The 19,091-nt window shown below is 42.6% G+C and overlaps 1 protein-coding gene across 1 annotated transcript; it reads left to right on the top strand.

The window, feature by feature from the left end:
* The first annotated feature begins 828 nt into the window (after positions 1-828).
* Positions 829-17,836, top strand: serpini1 (serpin peptidase inhibitor, clade I (neuroserpin), member 1). Its single transcript, XM_061073398.1, has 9 exons — positions 829-889; positions 10,865-11,153; positions 11,858-12,088; positions 12,332-12,526; positions 14,376-14,580; positions 15,578-15,675; positions 16,979-17,065; positions 17,216-17,305; positions 17,686-17,836. The coding sequence occupies exons 2-9, from the start codon at positions 10,886-10,888 to the stop codon at positions 17,760-17,762; spliced, it is 1,251 nt and encodes a 416-aa protein (XP_060929381.1). The 5' UTR covers positions 829-889; positions 10,865-10,885; the 3' UTR covers positions 17,763-17,836.
* Positions 17,837-19,091: the final 1,255 nt, after the last annotated feature.

Below are 19,091 nucleotides of genomic sequence, written 5' to 3'. Positions count from 1 at the left end.
TATGCACAAAACGTTAAACTGTTGAACTGGGACGTACAAGTTGATACATTTGTGACATCTTTTCAATGACTGAGATCTTTACCAGGGTTCCCTGTCTGCCAAAGAATTTACTTTAAAATCCTGCTGTTGGTCAATAAAACACTTAGGGTTAGGGGCCACAATATATTTCTGAAACACTGACCCCTTGGTCGTCCGGAACAGGTCGGCTTCTTGTCCACAGATTCAAAACTAAACATGGAGAAGCAGTGTTCAGTTGCAATGCTTTATATTTGTGGAACAAGCTCCCAGAGGTGTTCTGCAAATCTTGGTTAACATATTTCAGCAGGCTAATATCAGTCCAGTTTTCAAGCTATAGAGGGCTGTCCAATTGAGACAGGTGAATTAAAACAAGTACAACAACAATAATAATAATGATCATAATGACAACAAGAAGTCTTTCCTGTTTGCCTCTGCGTTAAATGAAATCAAACTATTTTTTATTTGTTACGTGCAATTTATTATGCAAGTGATTTTTCCTCTTTTATCGTAATTATTTATTTATTACTCTCTGTGTAACTCTTTAGCTTACTTTCAAAATTCCTCTTTTTGTATTATCTTATGTTACTTTTACAAACTGGCACGATTTCTTGTATATTTCAGCCTGTGCAGAGCCCTGCCTTGAATTTGTTGTTCGCCAGAGCAAAGGCGGAAGTCGGTGGGAGGGGTTGATTTTGCCTCTCGCCTTTACTCTTCGGTGCACGCTGATTGGACGGCGCGGAAGGGGGGGGGGCGGGGTGTGCGGCAGAGGAACAGGCAGTGGTCTCTGGATCAGGAGGAGAGAGAGAGCAGCAGAGAGGGAGACACAGGCTGCATCCGTCCGTCCATCCTCACCATCTGCACCGTGTGATCGGTAAGAGCTCGTCTCATTACCCGCAGCAGACTCACTCACAGCCCGGGTGGGGGGGGGGGGCAGTAAACCGTGGGAGCTCCACTGAGCATCTCTCTTTCTAACGCCTCCCAGGATAGAATATAATAATGTGCTATTTGTGAGTTTCTCTCATGATCATGTTCTATGAAGGAGTGGGTTTGTATTACAGGCGATTTTCCTCCTGGAACAGTGTGTAACGGGATTTTCTCTCTGCTGTGTAATCAACATGTGTTGGCTTTCAACAAGGGGGGTGGGTGGAGTCGCACCCTGAGTCAAATAGCCTTTATTTCTCCTTTTTTTTCTTCTTCTTCTTCTCCTTCCTCTTTTTAATGTCTTCTTCTGTTTATTTCTTGTATTTCGTTTTTTTTTTTTTTTTTTCTACTGAAACCAGCTGAGGCGTTGCTGCGCGGTTCTTGTCCTTGAGACGCAGGCAAAGGCGCAGTGAGTGAACGTGTGTGTGAATTAACGAGGCAGATTGTAGTAGACTGGTCCTGGAGCCCGTCCCCACCCCCAACACACACACACACACACACACACACACACACACACACACACACACACACACAAACACACAGACACACACACACACAAACACACACACTGACACACACACCTATTGCTATTCGTATGTTGGTGTTTGGTAAAAAATCATGAATGAACATGTAGATCCTGCAGTTGCTTCAGGTAGCCTCTCTGACCGACACCTCTAAATACATAATAAACTATAACATAATGATGTACTCATTTGTAAAAATGACTCTGAACCACAGGTTAGATCGTTATAGTGGGCATTATAGTGTACAGTAAATACATGGTAAACAAAATGTAACTCAATGGAAAATGGCCAATATATAAAAATAATCCCCACCTGTTTTAGTAGGCTGCCACCAGACAAACACACCTTGAGTCCCTATAAGTATATGAAATGTATTAGTTTCAAGGTTGTGTCAATGGCTTTTTAATGGGTTATCGTCTGCCTTACACCAAAACATGTTTATCAGTAAACAATTCAATGTTCTCTCAGTCTCATTCTCTCAATCCAACTGTGATCTCTTTATCTCTGCCACTAAGATGATGAGCTCGGAAATCCTCGCTGAAGCGGCTCTGCATTCAGAAAGAAAAAAACGTAACAATATCCCTTTCAGTCATAATCTAAATGTATTAATCCCATATGCATCTAAATCACTGGGTAATCTCTGCTGATGTACAGCCTGCTGTTTTCCTCCCCATGCCTTTCTGTGGCCTGGGCCTGCGTGTGAGCGTGTGTGTGTGTGTGTGTGTGTGTTTGTTCTGCCTATTCCCAGGGAGCGCTGCATTAATTGTGTTTCAATAATTAAATGTCCTTCAAATCAGCCTAGCGCAACAAAACCGGGAAGAGGGGGGAGCAGCCGAACCCGCTGAGCTCTGCGTGTGCTGGGGCTGCGTGTTTGTAACCTTCCAGATCCATGTTTGTATGAGCAGGAGTCAGGTACATGTGAGAATAAGGGGTGGGGGGTCTGCAGTTGTCGGAACTGGCTACTGTGTGTTTTCTCTATAAGCCTATGTGCTGCTTAATGAAACGTAAGGGAGCAAAAAACTCTAGTTTTATCCAAGTTTGTCCTGAAGTACATTTTAGTCCGGAGTTACTGAATTCTCTGCAGGTGCTTTAGAATAAAAAACTGTCATCAGCATAGAGAAATTTGCTCATTTGTCTTCTAGAAATGCAATTTACACACTTGAGAAAGATTAGTAAACACAGTGTGACAGGTAACAAATTACAACCGTAAGTAAAAGGTGCTTAGATCACATTTAGGCCCTATTTCCTCTGGAATGTTTTCCTTCCCCTTCTAAAGAAAGGCCCAGTCTGAGCCGCACCACCTGCTCGTACGCAGCAGGTTTGTCCCCCGAACGTTCTGCTGCAGCAGGGGATTAGCTCATACCTGGCCAGGTCGGAGAAGGAGAGAGAACAGGGACAGAGGTAGGAGTCACAGAGAGGGAAGAAAGTAACTGGAATGGAATTTTGTTTTTAATTAGGTAGCAAAATATCCAGGATTCAATACAGCCATGAAGGGGAAACAAATGATATATGGATCAAATTAGAAAGATTACTGTAAATGTGATCTGTAACTGGTGGATTTTATCGTGTCAACATTTGAACCTTTCAGAGTCTGTGCTGCTCGCATCAGATCTCTGCTCCACAAACACACACACACACACACACACGCACACATACGCACTTATCCTGGAATCGATCTGTCAATTGATTGGTGGGATCGAGGGGTTGGGCTCAGAGCAGGGCCGATGAGAGAGGGCGACATATCTCTGAGAAGACGACAGTTAAACGGTTGCAGCAATTTGGTTGTGCCCGTATTTTCTCCCTCGGTCAAACAAACTCTGCAGCTCTGAATTATTCTCTTAATTGTCTCAGTTGTGAGGCCACTGACTACAGTTGGTTTAAATGTAGTCGCATGAGCCAGAACACACACTGAGATCCTCTGGCAGAGCGTTGCAGGCCTCTCAGGGATCTAGGTTGAAAACAACAGGAGACTTTGGTTAGAAGTTTTTTATTTTCACGCTTATATTGAAATGTTACTGTTGTGAGCGAGCCGTCCCTCCAGACCCTTAACCAAGCAGAATGATCCCTGGTGGGTTTGTGAGCGGCCTAAACAGCCTCATCATCACCTTGTTGTCTTCTCTGCTCTCTCTCCATCTCCACCTCTCACCAGGCTTTCACTTCTTATTCTGCAGCATCCTCCTGGTCTCCCTGTCTTACCTGCATGTGTACACACACACCCACACCGACTGCACACGCATCTCCCACAGGAGGGGTTGATCGTGACCTTTCCTGTGCTCCGGTGTCTCCCTGGTCTTTACTCTATTTGAAAAAGCCTCCATTCTTTTCACTTATACCGCTGACCCCAAATGGAGGCCGATCCAATTACAGCTGGAACCTCCCTGCGCTCCACCGTAGCTCTTAGTGTGTGATTGTAATATAGCAAAAGAAAAGGGACACTCATGAGTGTGTGTTGACAGAGTTTGGGAACAGTGGGACATCTTTCCATGCTGGGCAGGTGGTCATTCATATCATTGTCGCAGTGGAAGCTGGTATCTGCCTCTGTTCAGCTCTTCCTATCTGCCTGTCTACTTGTGTTTATATGTGTCTTCCTCTCTTTTCCTGATTTTCTACCTACAAGTCATCAGTTCTTGTTGCTTTCCTCTCTCTCTTTCCCTCTTTATCTCTCTGTGTGTCTCTCCCTCTGGGTGTCTCCGTTAGCAGGGATTAATAAAGAGTTGTTAACCTTTGTTTGCCCTCTGTGGAGTGTACCGTGGGCATCCTGGGACTTCAGGCAGCTTCTGTAGCACATTAACCCATTTTCTAACAAGGGCTTGAATGAGCTGAGGTTCAGTGAGCTGAGGCTGCTCTGCAGACAGGTGACTGTGTCTGCCACTGGAGTGGATATAAACTGCAGCGGTGACATTTGAAACATAACAGTTGTTGTAATCACAGTCATATTGGCTTCCTGGAAATAAGTGTGCATTGTAGCATGAAGCTTTATGGAAGATTACAGAGTGATGAAGGTGTGACAGGCAAATTCTCAGCTGTTAGCGTCACAGATGGTTTCTTAGCAACCACAGACCTGTAGCTCAAGTCTGGCTGAGCAGTTAATCGAAATATCAGGATTACAATATGCCAAAGAAATAAAAGTAAAATTATTCTGCATATTATTGAACCCTACTGTCACTTTATTTAGTTTAAAGGGTGGTTTCTGTTCATATTTACAGGATCTAATGAAACCCAGGTTTCTGGTGCCTATTGTGTTGTTGTGGCTGTAATCCAGACGGACAAAAACATTGACAATGGTGCACTTTTAGAGACATTGTGTAGAATCAGGGTTTCTCTCTGCACCAGCGGTTCTGTGTATTACAGCACATATGTCGTGTTGCCGTCTGTATTACAGAAAAAAATATAATCTCTAGCACATTTCACACTTGATTAGTTTCCCAAGTGTGAGGACATTTAATTAATTAAATTGGCCACTTGAAAATTAAATGCTGTAAATGAGCCAATCCTGAAGTTAGTGGAGACACAGCTTCAACTTTATAAGATGATACTTAGTGAATCCCCTCGGATTTTACTGCCGAGGCCTGAGAGGAATCTGATGTGGCCAGAAAACTGTTGGATCTTATTAAAACTCACTGAGATAATGTAAGCTGCATGTTAGCTGTGATTAGGATCTGTAATGCACCAGTAGCTGAAATACAGATTAACACTGAGAGCTGACTACCTTTACTGGGCCAAATCCTCTAATGCCTCTAGTAGCACCTCCACTGATGTCAACACTGAACTGTTGACTGATTAAACCTTAGACCATAAATAAAGATGGACGACAGCTGTCATGACGTGAAGCCAAGGCATCTTAATCACTCCCTGGTGGCTGGCTGCAGTGTAGATCATCAACCTCCATGTGTGTGGATGGGACATGGGCCAAACTAAAAACGTCAAAGCGCACACATACCATCATGTTGCACCACCATGTTTCTACGGTAGCCCAGAACAGACAAATTGCTTCTCCTACCTACATGCTTAGGGGAGGGTGAGATGAGAGGTCTTCGGTTGGTTGCAAAATGCAACTTTACCACTAGATGTCACTAACTCCTACACACTGAACCTTTAACCGTTTCTGTACAAACCATTGAGTGTATATAATGATGGACGACCTGATAGCTCCCGAAAAGTGAAGCCAAGTAGTGGAATTATTGTAATCACAAGAAATTAATAATCATTTACTCACAAAATGAATATTTACAACTAAACAAAATGATTATCTACTCTTCACTGCTTTAATGTTGCTTGCCCTAGACAAGTACATCACCTCAGTTTGGTAACAATTAGCCATGATGACTGTTGTGTTAATACTGTAATTCAGTGTTAATTCAGAGAGATGACAAATAGGTTTATTGCTAAAAAATGGGATCTATCGCTTGTCGCCACTGAAGTATTGTTTCCTGGAGCGACAGGTACAAATCAGGGGCCTACACAGACAAATTGACTCAATAGTTAGAACCTTTTTATTGTTCACATGAATATTCCCCTGTACCATTTCTCATAGACAACACTAGAATCAAAGCTCTTGCCCCACTGGTGCTTTTTTACAGCCTCCCTGTGTAAATTCCACATCAATGGATAAGCAGTAGGTGAGGGATGGTTGTCTAATCAAACAGGGAAAGGGAGACACTCACTTGAGAAGCTTTATGTAGACTTGATCATGTATGTGTTTCATTGCATTGTTCAACATCAGAACGATATGCAGAAAGTGGCTGTAACGGAGCCATGAACAATAATCAGACTCTATTATCTTTGTACTGCAAAGCCCTTTATAAATTAGACATATTCATGGTGGAATCGTGCCAGATAACGCTGCCGCTTTAAACAGAGCATCATAGCGCACAAAAAATTCAAAGTTTCATGGTCACAGAGATGATGAGAGACATCATTGTCTGCAGTTCATCCCCAGAGGGAAAGGCCTTGATCAGATGGGATGTTAGCACTTTCACAGAATTCAACAAAGCACCTTTATGGACAGCAGTATGGAGGTGAAGAGCCAAAGTGAAGGAGCGTGTGTGTGTGTGTGTGTGTGTGTGCGTGCGTGCGTGCGTGCGTGCGTGCGTGCGTGCGTGCGTGCGTGTGTGCGCGTGTGATAATGTCAGAGAGTGCATTAAGTGACAGAGCTGTATCTGGTGGGAACAGTTCTTGTAAAGTGAGGGGTTGTATGAGAAAGAAACTGCTGAGTGTTGTTTGATAAAAGGAAAGAAGAGTTTATCTGCCTATGTGGAAGGAGGGAAATATCTTTAAAGAGTAAAAATTCTCCCTGTCAGCTCTGCAAAACGAAAAATGTCCATCACTTGCAGTTGCCTTGGGAACCTTGGCTTGGAAGTGTGTGTGGAAATGTGTACCTCAAAGTGTGTGTGTGTGTGTTCATGAATGAGGATATTCATGTTTAATAAATTCCCCTGTCCTCTGAAGCGTGCCGTCTCAAGGTGTTGGGTTTAAATGGCATCAGGGATTATCGTGCGTGCGGCGTGAGGTCACGTTTTAATTGTCGGAAATGTCAACTGCCAATCTATCCAGTCCGAGAATTGGGATTACACAAAGTGATTAAAGGCTGCTTTTAAAGGCCAGTGAGTTTAATTGCATGGAATTAATCAAATTGTCAGGATTAGACCTTGAGAGATTCCCTGACATGTTTGGCTCTTTTCAGTCACGAGAGAACGTTTAATTACCAGGTGTTGCGTTTCGCCGCTTACCTGAGAGGCATGCCGGAAACCCCCCCCCCCCGCCCCCCCCGAGGAGATCAGAGCCAAAGTTTAGTCATCATGGGCCCAACTGGCAGAAGTGCGGGATCCCCTTGCGAACGGCGTCCCAAGACTCAGAAGGTCAGAACGGTGTCACTGTTACAAGTAAAAACCAGCCACCCATGGTGTTATCGTCCACTCACACGCGCACACTTACACACACACACACACACAAACACACACAGGTGCGTGCACGGTGATGCCCCGCACTACTTTCCCTGGCTTAACTGCATGGCTGGATCTTTCCTTACAGAGAGCGGGTCTGTCGGCCTCAGGAAGGTTCAGCTCCCATAGCTCAGAAGGTCAGGAACATTACCTCCGTTTACGTGTCTGCCAGCCGCCCCCCCCCCCCCCCCCCCTCCTCCTTTCCGTCAGCCTCTCTCTCACTCCTGTCGGAACGTCTGACTCACAGGATGACATTTGAGAGCAGGTGGACACACGTGACTCACACAATATTAACTCAGAACATCGGGTTGGTGCCCTCGTACGTCATTATTTCTGTTTACATCTATTTGAAGTCGAGCATCTTTAATGCAAAAAGGCTGTTTGAGCTTTATAGTATTCAGTTGATATCCGCTGGTCATCAGGCGACTCTGCTGCTCTGCTCTTCTCTAATCACTCAGATGTAGAACTGATCTTTATAAAAACCTGCCGAATCATATTTATGTTCCTTGTTAAACAGGGTGTTGCTTCTTCTGCAACAATAAAGTTTAAACACTGCGTTGCATCATTATCTGCCGGAAGAACTTCTCGCTTGTCAGAAGGAGTGTGTGTGTGTGTTTGTGTTTGTGTTTGTGTTTGTGTTTGTGTTTGTGTGTGTATCTACTCGTATCTGTCACTTAGGACGATCACATTTATAGAGTTTTGGATTTTTCTTTTCAATGTGTTCAAATACAGTTAAAGTTGGTACATCAAAATATATTTCCATTCACTTACAGTAGCTGCTTCTGCCGGCTCTGTGCTTGTAGAAAGCACTTTGTGAGAATGCTCATGGACGGAGAACAAACATGACGAGTCTTCACTGTCAGTTTAGAGGTGGCGTGAAGTGGAAGTGACGTGGGCGTGTATGTGGTTTGCAAGAGAATGAGGAATCACATTCAGTAGCTCATAAAGTACATGGAGTTCATTGTAAGACGTGAGCAGAGATGACCAACTCTATCTAAGAGTGGTGATTTATGTTTGTCCACTAATGTTTGTCCATTTGGATATCTTTGGGTCATTCATATGAACACATGCAGGATACACGTCACGCAGCATATTGTTTATATATCATATTATATACACTTTTATTTTTGGCTAAATAATTTCCTGAAACAGCCATGCACTGTATTTTTAGTAGAGCTCAACAGATTGATTGTTTGATTGTTGAGCCGATCAGCTGATATGAGCCTTTCAGAGACATTCAGAGCATCAGCGTTGATATTTCCGCAGATATGAAAACATTTATTTTACAGAATAAACAATGAAGAAAATATGTACATTTATGTTTACACTTGCAAACAATAATTATACAATATCAGGCCTCTGTCACATTGCTTTATCATAGGAAAAACATTGTAGGAATCACTAGATTATATATATTTACTGCATATTTCAGTTCATTATATACCGTCTAAACCTCTTTGAATATCACACTGATTTAACCAAAGATAACCTTAAATTTATTCTCAAAATTGTTAAGGATCGGCATCTTCCCCTAAACAAACCATATCATAGTCAGGCTCCACTTTTAAGCAAATACCACTCAATAAACACTTTACAGTCTATGCAGTCTGCTGCAGACTTGTTGCTGTAGTGAGTATTAACAACAGCTGAATAGAAAAGAGAAATGAGTCACAACAGTGACCATGTTCCCAGTGATGGAGGAAGAAGACACACAGCACAATGTGGTTCATGTATATGATTTTAATGTCTCCTGGAATATGAAAATATTAGAGAACAATAGATACATAGACAACACTTGTTATAGGATCAGTTTATTGTTGGTCATCGCCTTTCCATGGGATTAGCTGACAATAAGGACAAATATCCCATATTTTAAATCCCCCCCCCTTCCCCACTGAGCTGGTTTATTTTGGAAAGGTAAATTGTTTGTCACATGCCAGAGCAGAGCAGAGCACAGGCCAGAACACAACAAGCTTGGGCACTCATTTTCTGGCTGATGCCTATTGTTAACGTTGTTGACACCACAGTTACCTGCTGTCACAGACACACACACATCCACGCACACAAACATACACACACGCACACACACACACACAAACCCACACACGCACATACAGAGCAGCAGCAGCCAGCAGATTCCAGCTCTGCATGGCTCTGCTAATTGAATCCTTTATACTCACTGTACGAGGACAACAGCACAACAGAGACACACAACAACAAAACAAATGCCCATGTGTTATGTCACTCCCTCGGAACATCTTTCTTTTATCTCTATTCTATATATTATCATTGACCTTTTTTATGTTAGGGCAGCAGAAAACAATGTTGCCTGGCAACAGCTGCGCCGGAGTGATAGCTTTGTGCGTGTGTTTGCCTTCCTTTTCATTTTGAAAGTTATAAAAGAAGGTTAAAGAGACAAAAAAGAGAGGAGAGCAGAGAAAAGACAGGACAATGGTGAATCAACAAAATATATAGATGAGAAGGAGAACTAGAAGGTAGGATGTGATGGAAAGACAAGGCGAAGGACGGAGGTAAAGACCTCAGTCATTCTGTTCTGTGCACTCTTCAAAGACACACACACACACACACACACACACAAACACACACAGCTGAGCAGAGCAGAGCAAAGCAGATTTTGAAGGAAAGAAGCTGATTCAACTCAGGATGATAAGATTTGACATGAATTATGTATGGGCTCATTTAGCAGATGTAAAGCAGAACTGACTGCAGTCAGTGGCCCAGCTGTACTTACTGCACTCTCTTGTTGTTTATATACTGTCTTTATAATCTCCCTGCCTCTCATCCGCTCTCTCCCTTCTCTTTCTCTTCTTTGGCCTATTACCAACAAACCAAAATTCATTTTGAATCTGTAACTTCTTCTTTTCTCAATTAACTTTCCCTCAGGATTTGAGCGTCTTTATGAGAAATATTCATCTTTGTATTTAGAAAGTAAACATGAGAAGTAGAAAAAATTGTTCTATCAGCGGTTCCTTTTTCTTTGGCAGAACGATTGACTGACATCTGTTTTCTGTCTCTCTTTTTTTTCATCATCTCACATCCCTGCTCTACTTTCAATTCTGTCCCTCTCCTTTCCAAAATCCTCTTGTCCTTCATCTTTTTTCTCCCTTACGTAATAATCTTTCCTCCCTTTATCTCACTCTCTCTCTCTCTTTCTCTATGTCCTCTGCAATTCTCTTCTTTTGGCTCCATCCCTCCACAATTTTTTTCCCCTTTTTCATCTTGTCCTCCCTCCATCCTCATCTGTTTTCCCGTCCTTCCACATCCCTCTCTCCCTGCCCATCCCCCTTTCATCTCTCCTATCACTCAATCCCTGATCCTAACCCTTTCTTCCGCTTCCATCTTTCTGTCTTTCCTCCAAACACATGTTTCCTCATCCTCCCCCTTTCCCCCTCTATCTGTCCTTCCTTTATTCCTCCCATGCTTCCCTCTTTCACTCAGCTATCAGTGTTCTGTGCTGCGATGTGGATCCTGGACGTTTTGTCCCCGCTGCTCCTCCTCTCCATCGTGTTGCCGGGCTACGGTTGCTGGGCGGCGGACATTCCCGAGGACACCACGGCGGAGTTCGCGGTCCGACTGTACCACCAGCTTCAGGTGGCGGGGGGACAGGATAACATCATCTTTTCCCCACTGAGCGTGGCTGTGGCCATGGGCATGGTGGAGCTGGGGGCCCGAGGGGCTTCGCTGGAGGAGATACGACAGGCTGTTGGATTCAGTCACCTGCTGCCAGGTGAGACGTGCTCATAGACTCAGATCCACTTGCATCACAGTCAGTGGCGGCTGGGCTTTACTAATTACATATGCATTTGATAATTCCCCTCTAAAGTTTGAATAAACACTCCTTGAATCCTGAATATGTCGCCCAGGTTCTTGGCTTGAACTTGAGACATGAATTTATATTGGAAGGCCTTCATTACAAACTAGAGTTGAAATTGCCCTGACTTTTAGGATGGGGCGCCGATGTAATGAAAGATGCAGTCATATTACTTTATGGGAAATGCAAGGTTCAGCCCTTGTAGGGACTAATATTCATCTCTGCCTCCGCTGCTTCAGTTTGGCCAATCCTGTGATGGATGTTTAATGGTTGAATGGGTAACTCAACTTTAACCTTAATATTAAAGAGTAATATGACAGCTATATAAGAACTGATCCTACCAACAAACTTCATACATATTACACACAAACTTGTATATGAACATGAAATGTAAGCAGCAAGATATTTAAAATACAGAATTCTAAAAGTTTCCAATTAGAATATTTGTGCTGTACCATTGTTTACCAAAACCTGAATGGACTGTGAAGTAATGACATTTTAAAAACATTATGTCACACAACCAAGAGGGTAAACATGTTTTTTTCATGTGACTGAACACGGCATATGACTACAGCTCCACACGCAGCAACAATATATGTGTCACTCCCTCTTCTCTCCAGGTGTGGAGTTTTCTTTGCTCCAGAACCTCACGGGGGGGCTGCTGGATGATGACGCCCACTACGTGATCCGATTGGCCAACAGCCTCTTCCTGCAGGAGGGCATCACTTTCAACCCGGAGTTCCTGCACCTGATGAGGAAGTATTTCCGTGCTGACGTGGAAACGGTCGACTTCAGCGAATCAGCCGCCGTGGCCGATCAGATCAACACCTGGGTGGAAAATCACACAGAGAGTTAGTGAGAAAGGAAGGATAGAAGAAAGGAGAGCTGTATTGATATCATTACTACAATCCCTGCGTAGTGTAAAGTGACATGAAACAATGTGGGATGATTTATCATTGTTTGTTTAATCGTAGTTTCTTGTAGAAAAACTGAAATTACTGCTTAAATCCCATTCCCTTATCCGCATGTACAACTTCAAATTTCCAAAGGCCCTAACATAGCTGATAATGCATGGTACAAATCACTTCCTCCAGGTCAGATCCGAGAGCTGCTGTCAGCCGAAGACTTCAGCAGCGTGACCCGTCTGACCCTGGTGAACGCCATCTACTTCAGAGGCTCCTGGAAAAACCAGTTCAGACCGGAGAACACCAGAACCTTCTCCTTCAGCAGAGACGACGGCTCTGAAGTCCAGACACTCATGATGTACCAACAGGGGGACTTCTCCTACGGTGAGAATCAACTGTAGAGTGTAGATGGGACTCCTCTTCGAGAGCCCTTGAATTTCCGCTCAGATTTCCTGGGGTTATTTAAAATGTTAATCTTAGATCTAAATTATTCATATCTGCAGCGTTATTCCCAGGAAATGTTCCTCTTCTCTGCTCACGGAGCTCAGCTGCTTAGATTCTCTTTGCATGCATCTTTGCTTTACCAGTGCATTTTGTTAATGCCATATAATATTAGCGGCACCTTGACAGTCTATGGGACACCATGTAGAACTATATTAGCTTTTGCTAGATCTACCACAACTACCATAACTATTCCAATTGTTTCTCTTTCCACTGGTTCTTTCCCTTATTTGTTAGTTTTAAAGTGAGGATTTATCAAGGTCTGCTGTTCATTTCGACACATGTTTGAGTAGTTAAGCCACTGGGAGTTTCCAAATCCCTCTGAAAACCCATATCACAATAGAAGGAGAATAGTTGCCTCCGCCAGAAGGTTATGTTTTTGTCTGCATTTGTTTGTTAGAAGGATTACAAAAAAACAATACTCACCCATTTCCCTTCAATTTTGAGGAGGGTTACGTCATGAGAATAATTCACTGATCTTGATGAAAAGATATCTGATATTTTTAGGGGACTGATATTTCTGTTGGCAATCTGGTACCTATTTAAAAAACAAACAGGATCTAGTAATTTAAATGTGGTTTCATAAAGGGATTTTGTGAAGGTTTGTTCTTTCCTGAGTGTCATGCTCGGTTAAAATTGTTGAAGCATTAATTATTTATTTTTTCTTTTTGCTAAATTAATTTGTCAGCCCTCCTTTGTTCCCAATCCTGCTGAATGTAATGTTTTTGCTTCTATTATCATGAAACTCTACGTAAACATTCATGTCGGGGTTCGTGTCTAAATCAGGGCTTCAGGTTTTCTATAAAATTATCTATATCATAATATGGCTGCTCTGACTCGGCTGCACTCTGTGTCAGATATTTGTGCATTTGGTATTTTTCCAGCGCTGTAAAGCTCAGTAGTTTGATGATTATCCTTCAGGTCAGAAATAGTGCTGCTACCTCTGAATTGAGGTATTTCTGAGTTATTTCCTCTGATACGATTCCATCATATTCTTACTGCGCTGCTGCTGAAGTTGGTGAATTTGTTATGTTGTCTGAGTCTGTTGAGATTGTGTGAACAGGGTGCACTCACACTCTCATCCTCACACTCTCGGGATCAAGAATATCTGTGAATGTGTGAGCCGGTGCGTTCAGAGTGTGGTGTGCACGGACATCTTTGCCTCAGAGCTGCCGAACAGGGACAGCTCCTCGTGGAGACGGCTGCGTTTACATTTTCATTTCTGAAACACAATCATATTGTGTAAGTAAAAAACGATCTGGGATGCCACGTCCCTTTATTTGCTGCAACGTTGCCTCGCTCTGCATCAGCAAACCTTACACAGAAGTTAATGAGGGATGATCTTTCTTTTTGTTGTAATTTTCCTTTTTAAGCAGCTTCAGAAGAAAAACCATGTGCACAGGCTGGGATGAAATCTGGCAAAGTTAATTGCTCTGTAATCTCCATCTCACAGTGGGATAATCTTATATTTAGATTTAAAATCTAGTTGGACATGTTTGGATGATAAAAGGATTATCTCATCCTAACTAAGAAATACTGCATCACTTAACGCAACTAAATGTTTTCTGCCTCGTCCTGATTAGAATTGTTATCCAAGGGGTTTTGTTGAATTTGATGCAAGGGACGGATCTGTTGAAGATCCACCTCGAGGCTATGGAGAAACCACTTCATAGTCTCTGTAGTGTGTGTGTGCTTGTCTTTATCTTTAAATGCATCGTTTTTCCTCCACCAGGTGAGTTCAGCGATGGCTCTCAGGAGGCTGGTGGTGTCTACCAGGTACTGGAGATGCCCTATGAAGGAGAGGACATGTCCATGATGATCGTGCTGCCTCGACAGGAGGTGCCGCTGGCCACACTGGAGCCAATCATCAAAGCATCGCTGCTGGAGGAGTGGGCGAACAACGTCAAACGGCAGAAGGTGGAAGTTTACCTACCTAGGTATGAGAGATGACAGACACGAACACACACATGCACAAGCATTCATACTTGTGTACAAGAAGGAGTGGAGCAGGGGCAACATGTTTCTGTCCGAATCCGTTTGAGCCCAATGAAGTTAATGTTAGCTGCATTGAGTTTGTGTTACTCTGTTCTCTACAAAACATGGTTATTGCTTGTTTACTGACCAACCCCAACCTGATTTTAATTTTAGTCTACACTGGACCCATCCTGACTGGCCTGGGATCGGAATCAACACATTAGTACACATTCACCCATATGCTGCTGTGTCATATAACCAGGTTGACACTTTTGTGCCTCAGAAGACGTTTTATGTGAAGCTGTGATGACTCACAAATCTTGGATATTTCTTTTCCTCCATCGATGGAATTGATTTGATCATGTGAAATAATTGTTCTTAAAACAGCCTTTTTAGCATCATCCCAGAGCATCATCTGCAGTTAAATGATGTAAATGGTAAATGGTTTTGTATTTATATAGCGCTTTTCTAGTCTTGATGACCACTCAAAGCGCATTACAGTACAGTTCTACATTCACCCATTCACACACACATTCATACAGTGCATCTATTCACAGCACTTAATTATTCTATGGGGGGCCATTCGGGGTTCAGCATCTTGCCCAAGGACACTTCGGCATGCAGATGGGTCAGACTGGGGATCGAACTGCTGACCTTCAGGTTGGAGGATAACCACTCTACCCCTCAGCCACAGCCGCCCAGATGTGTGCATAGTCTCAAAATATATGAATAATACATTATTTAATTTACATTCAACTATATCCTATTTATATCCAAGGAATGTTCAAATTGAAGTTATAACCAAACAGTGATGAAGCCTGAAATATCTGTTTTGGTAATGTTGATATTTCTTTAAAATGCACAAGGTTGGACCAGCTATTAATTTCCTAAAGATGATATACAAACCCTTTGTACATATAAACACAAACATGTGACTATTTACCTGACGGTGTGTTCCAGGTTCAAAGTGGAGCAGAAGATTGACCTGAGGAGCACTCTGCAGGAGCTGGGAATAAAGAAAATCTTCACCAGCGACGCTGATCTCTCCGCCATGACAGGTAACACTCACCTGTACAAACGTGTGGGAATACCTTAGTATTTAAACTACATAAATAGGGAGAATAATACACTTGAGAAGTATCATCAGTTTTTTTCTGCTTCTTGGCTGCAGTGAAGTAGCCTCTGGTACTTTCTAAGGTAACCAAGGTAACTGGCACCAAGTGGGCAGGGCAGCAATGTCACTTCATCCAGTAAAAATAGATCCAGAGAGAGACACACACATATAGAGTCAGAGCAATAGAGACTCATAACAGTGTTGGATAATTCACTTTGAAAAACCCTTCACATCTGTTCTAGACTTATGGAAAGCCACTGCGGTTTCTTAATTACAAGAAAAAAAACCTCATGCTTATTGAAAGCACAGACAAATAAAGTTTGTTCTTTCAGATCAGGAAAAGCTACAGTAGTTTTATAACATAAAATATATGAATACAATCTGCAGACCACACTGTACAACTGGTTGAAATGTCCTCGGCTCAACGTGTGCCCAGAGGTCCATTCTGTCCAGAAGGCAAGTAAGAGAATTTAAGAGGTATTTTAAATCACGTTGTGTCATTGGGGAAGTGATGGTCCTGGAGTAAACATCCTCATTTTCAATAGTGACTCCACAGTCAAATGGTTTCTAATAGTCTGGTCTGTAATATTGATTTTACTGCTACATGTGTATATTCTATGCCCTGAATCAATAATGTCAGATCCATCTGGCAAGCTCCTTATTCTCTTTTGAATCCTCTTAGAGACAGAATTTAATAAGTGTCGTTTCTCAGAACTTTCCACCTTGAAGTTTTTATAGGCATAAAAAAAGAAATTGTGTTCTTGTGAATCTTTTTTCAAAATTGACTAAGTGATGAGATTCCGAGGTCATGGTGGCCTCACAAAACATGTTTTGGTCTCTTGAATATTATATCTCGAATCTGCCTTTGACTTGGACAGAACTGATGTCGGTGAAAAATGGCTGTAGACTGAAACTGCTCTCGTTGGTGGTGGCAGGGCAATATTTCTATTTAATCTTTATCTTGTTTCATCTTTACTTACTTTTGTTTCATTCTTTTCTAATCTGTATCATATTTCCTCTTATAATTCTTCTAACTGCTTATAGTTGTTTCCTTGTGTTTGCCTTCAATTCATGTTGATCTTGTCAAGCACTTGATAGATAGATAGATAGATAGACTTGACAGATTTTTTAAAGATTCTATATAAATATTGTTTACTCTCATCATTATTTCACTCTCAGACTGACTGGTACAGTATATTTTAAAGTGAAGGTGACGATCTGTGTACTTTTGTGCGTGTTTTTTCCAGATGGTAAAGACCTGTACATTGGGAAGGCAGTGCAGAAGGCCTACCTGGAGGTGACTGAGGAGGGGGCTGAGGGGGCTGTGGGCTCAGGTAGACTGAATCTTTTATTACTTCATCATAATCGTTCTGTTCATTAACATAACTACACACCTTTCACACTGCAAAGTCAACTTCAAGTTAACAAAATACCGTTCTGTAAGCAAATAACTAAGATGATGGCGCCCCCTTTCTGTCTCTCAGGAATGATCGCCCTCACCAGGACTCTGGTGCTGTATCCGCAGGTCATGGCTGATCACCCATTCTTCTTTGTCATCAGGAGTAGAAAGACAGGTGTGTGTGTTTCTATGTGTGTTTGTGTGTATTAGATATGATTGATGATGTGGAACAGCAGGCTTTGGGTAATCTGGCACAGTCATTTACATTCTCCAAATGAGGGAAATGTGCATTTAGGGACTTCCTGAAGTAAAAAAAGATAAACTAAAGAGCTGGAGCACATGGTCTGCTGTTGTCAGTGTGAATCTGACTTTCTCTCTCTCTCTCTCTCTCTCTCTCTCTCTCTCTCTCTCTCTCTCTCTCTCTCTCTCTCTCTCTCTCTCTCTCTCTCTCTCTCTCTCTCTCTCTCTCTCTCTCTCTCTCTCTCTCTCTCTCTCTCTCTCTCTCTCTCTCTCTTTCTCTCTCTTTCTCTCTATCTCTCTCGCTCCTCTGTCCAGGGTCCATCCTCTTCATGGGCAGGGTCATGACCCCGGAGGTCATCGGGCTCAATGACAACGACTTTGACTCCATGTAACCACGATTGTGATGTCACTCAATCTCAGCCAGTCTGACGTCATAAATGCTACCGATTCTCTTTCACCATCTTCAGCTGTGTTTTATACTCTTTAAGAGAAAAAAAATCTATATATATATATATAAATATATATATATATATAAACTGGATATTACATGATATATTATATATTGAAATATGACATATGACATAATGATGTGATTGTGTTTTGATACTGGAAGCTTTAAACTCTTGGACACAGACGTGCAGAAAGGGAGAGTTGTACATATTCTCTGGTGATGGATGGTTTGTACATGAGCCAGAAGAACCCATGATATGTAATCCACGCACAACCCCTTTAAGTTCAGCAGCTTCTTACTCACCTGCGCCCACACAGCCAACGCACAACTTACTCTGTTCTCCTTCAATTACATGTACTTATTCCTACTTTAGATACAGTATGCGCACACTGTACCTTTCACACTTTAATTACATCCCTGTACATTCTGTTCCATACACACACAAACACATACGCACACATTCAGTATATATATATATAAAGGCTCAGTATTTATTGCAGAGAACACACGTGCAAACATTTTGTCCTTATTCGCTGAATCTTAGTAATATATCTGTTGCAGACAGTATTCTAGTTTTACACGATGGGCACATGGCTGAACTGCTGATGGACTAATATGCCTTACTCACATCTGAGTGGTTGATTAGGCCCCAGCTGGGCATCTCACAGGTGAGCAGAAGAGACTGTGTAACTAAGGCGGGTTGCTATGGAGACGGACTGCAGCATGCAGACAACACGGAGGAAAAGATCTGCTGCACCTTTGTTTCGATGTACATACAGGCAGAAACCTTAACACCAGCTGTATTCAGTCTTTTACTCAATTATTAAAAAGACGAATGTGTTCCCATTATCGCGTGTCCCTCTCTGAATCTGCACGGACGCTGTTTTTATGACCTTTCTTTGAATGTCACCTCGGCTCACACAGCTTGAGGGGTTTTGTGGTGAAGCGCGAAACATGAAATGCTTCAGGAGTTTATGAAACTTGCTAAAAAAAAAGCCCTTTATATATTCAGAGTCTGAATGTATAATGTGCTTATGCAACGGCTGTCACGGTTGAACAGCCGACCTTAAGAGCAGGAGTTGGCTGTTCAACCGTAGCTCCGCTGCCCGGGGAAGCCAATGTCCTGCCAAGGCGTCTCGGAGCGGGTTCAGGCCTGTGGCCTCACCTAACTACCACACACAGACACACACAGACACACACAGACACACACAGAAACACACACAGACACTCACACACACACACACACATACACACACACACACACACACAC

This window comes from Limanda limanda, chromosome 6 (genome assembly GCF_963576545.1).
Source record: "Limanda limanda chromosome 6, fLimLim1.1, whole genome shotgun sequence".
Classification (NCBI taxonomy): Eukaryota; Metazoa; Chordata; class Actinopteri; order Pleuronectiformes; family Pleuronectidae; genus Limanda; species Limanda limanda.
Note: the sequence above shows the minus strand (reverse complement) of the source record. Positions and strands in the feature narration are given on the sequence as shown.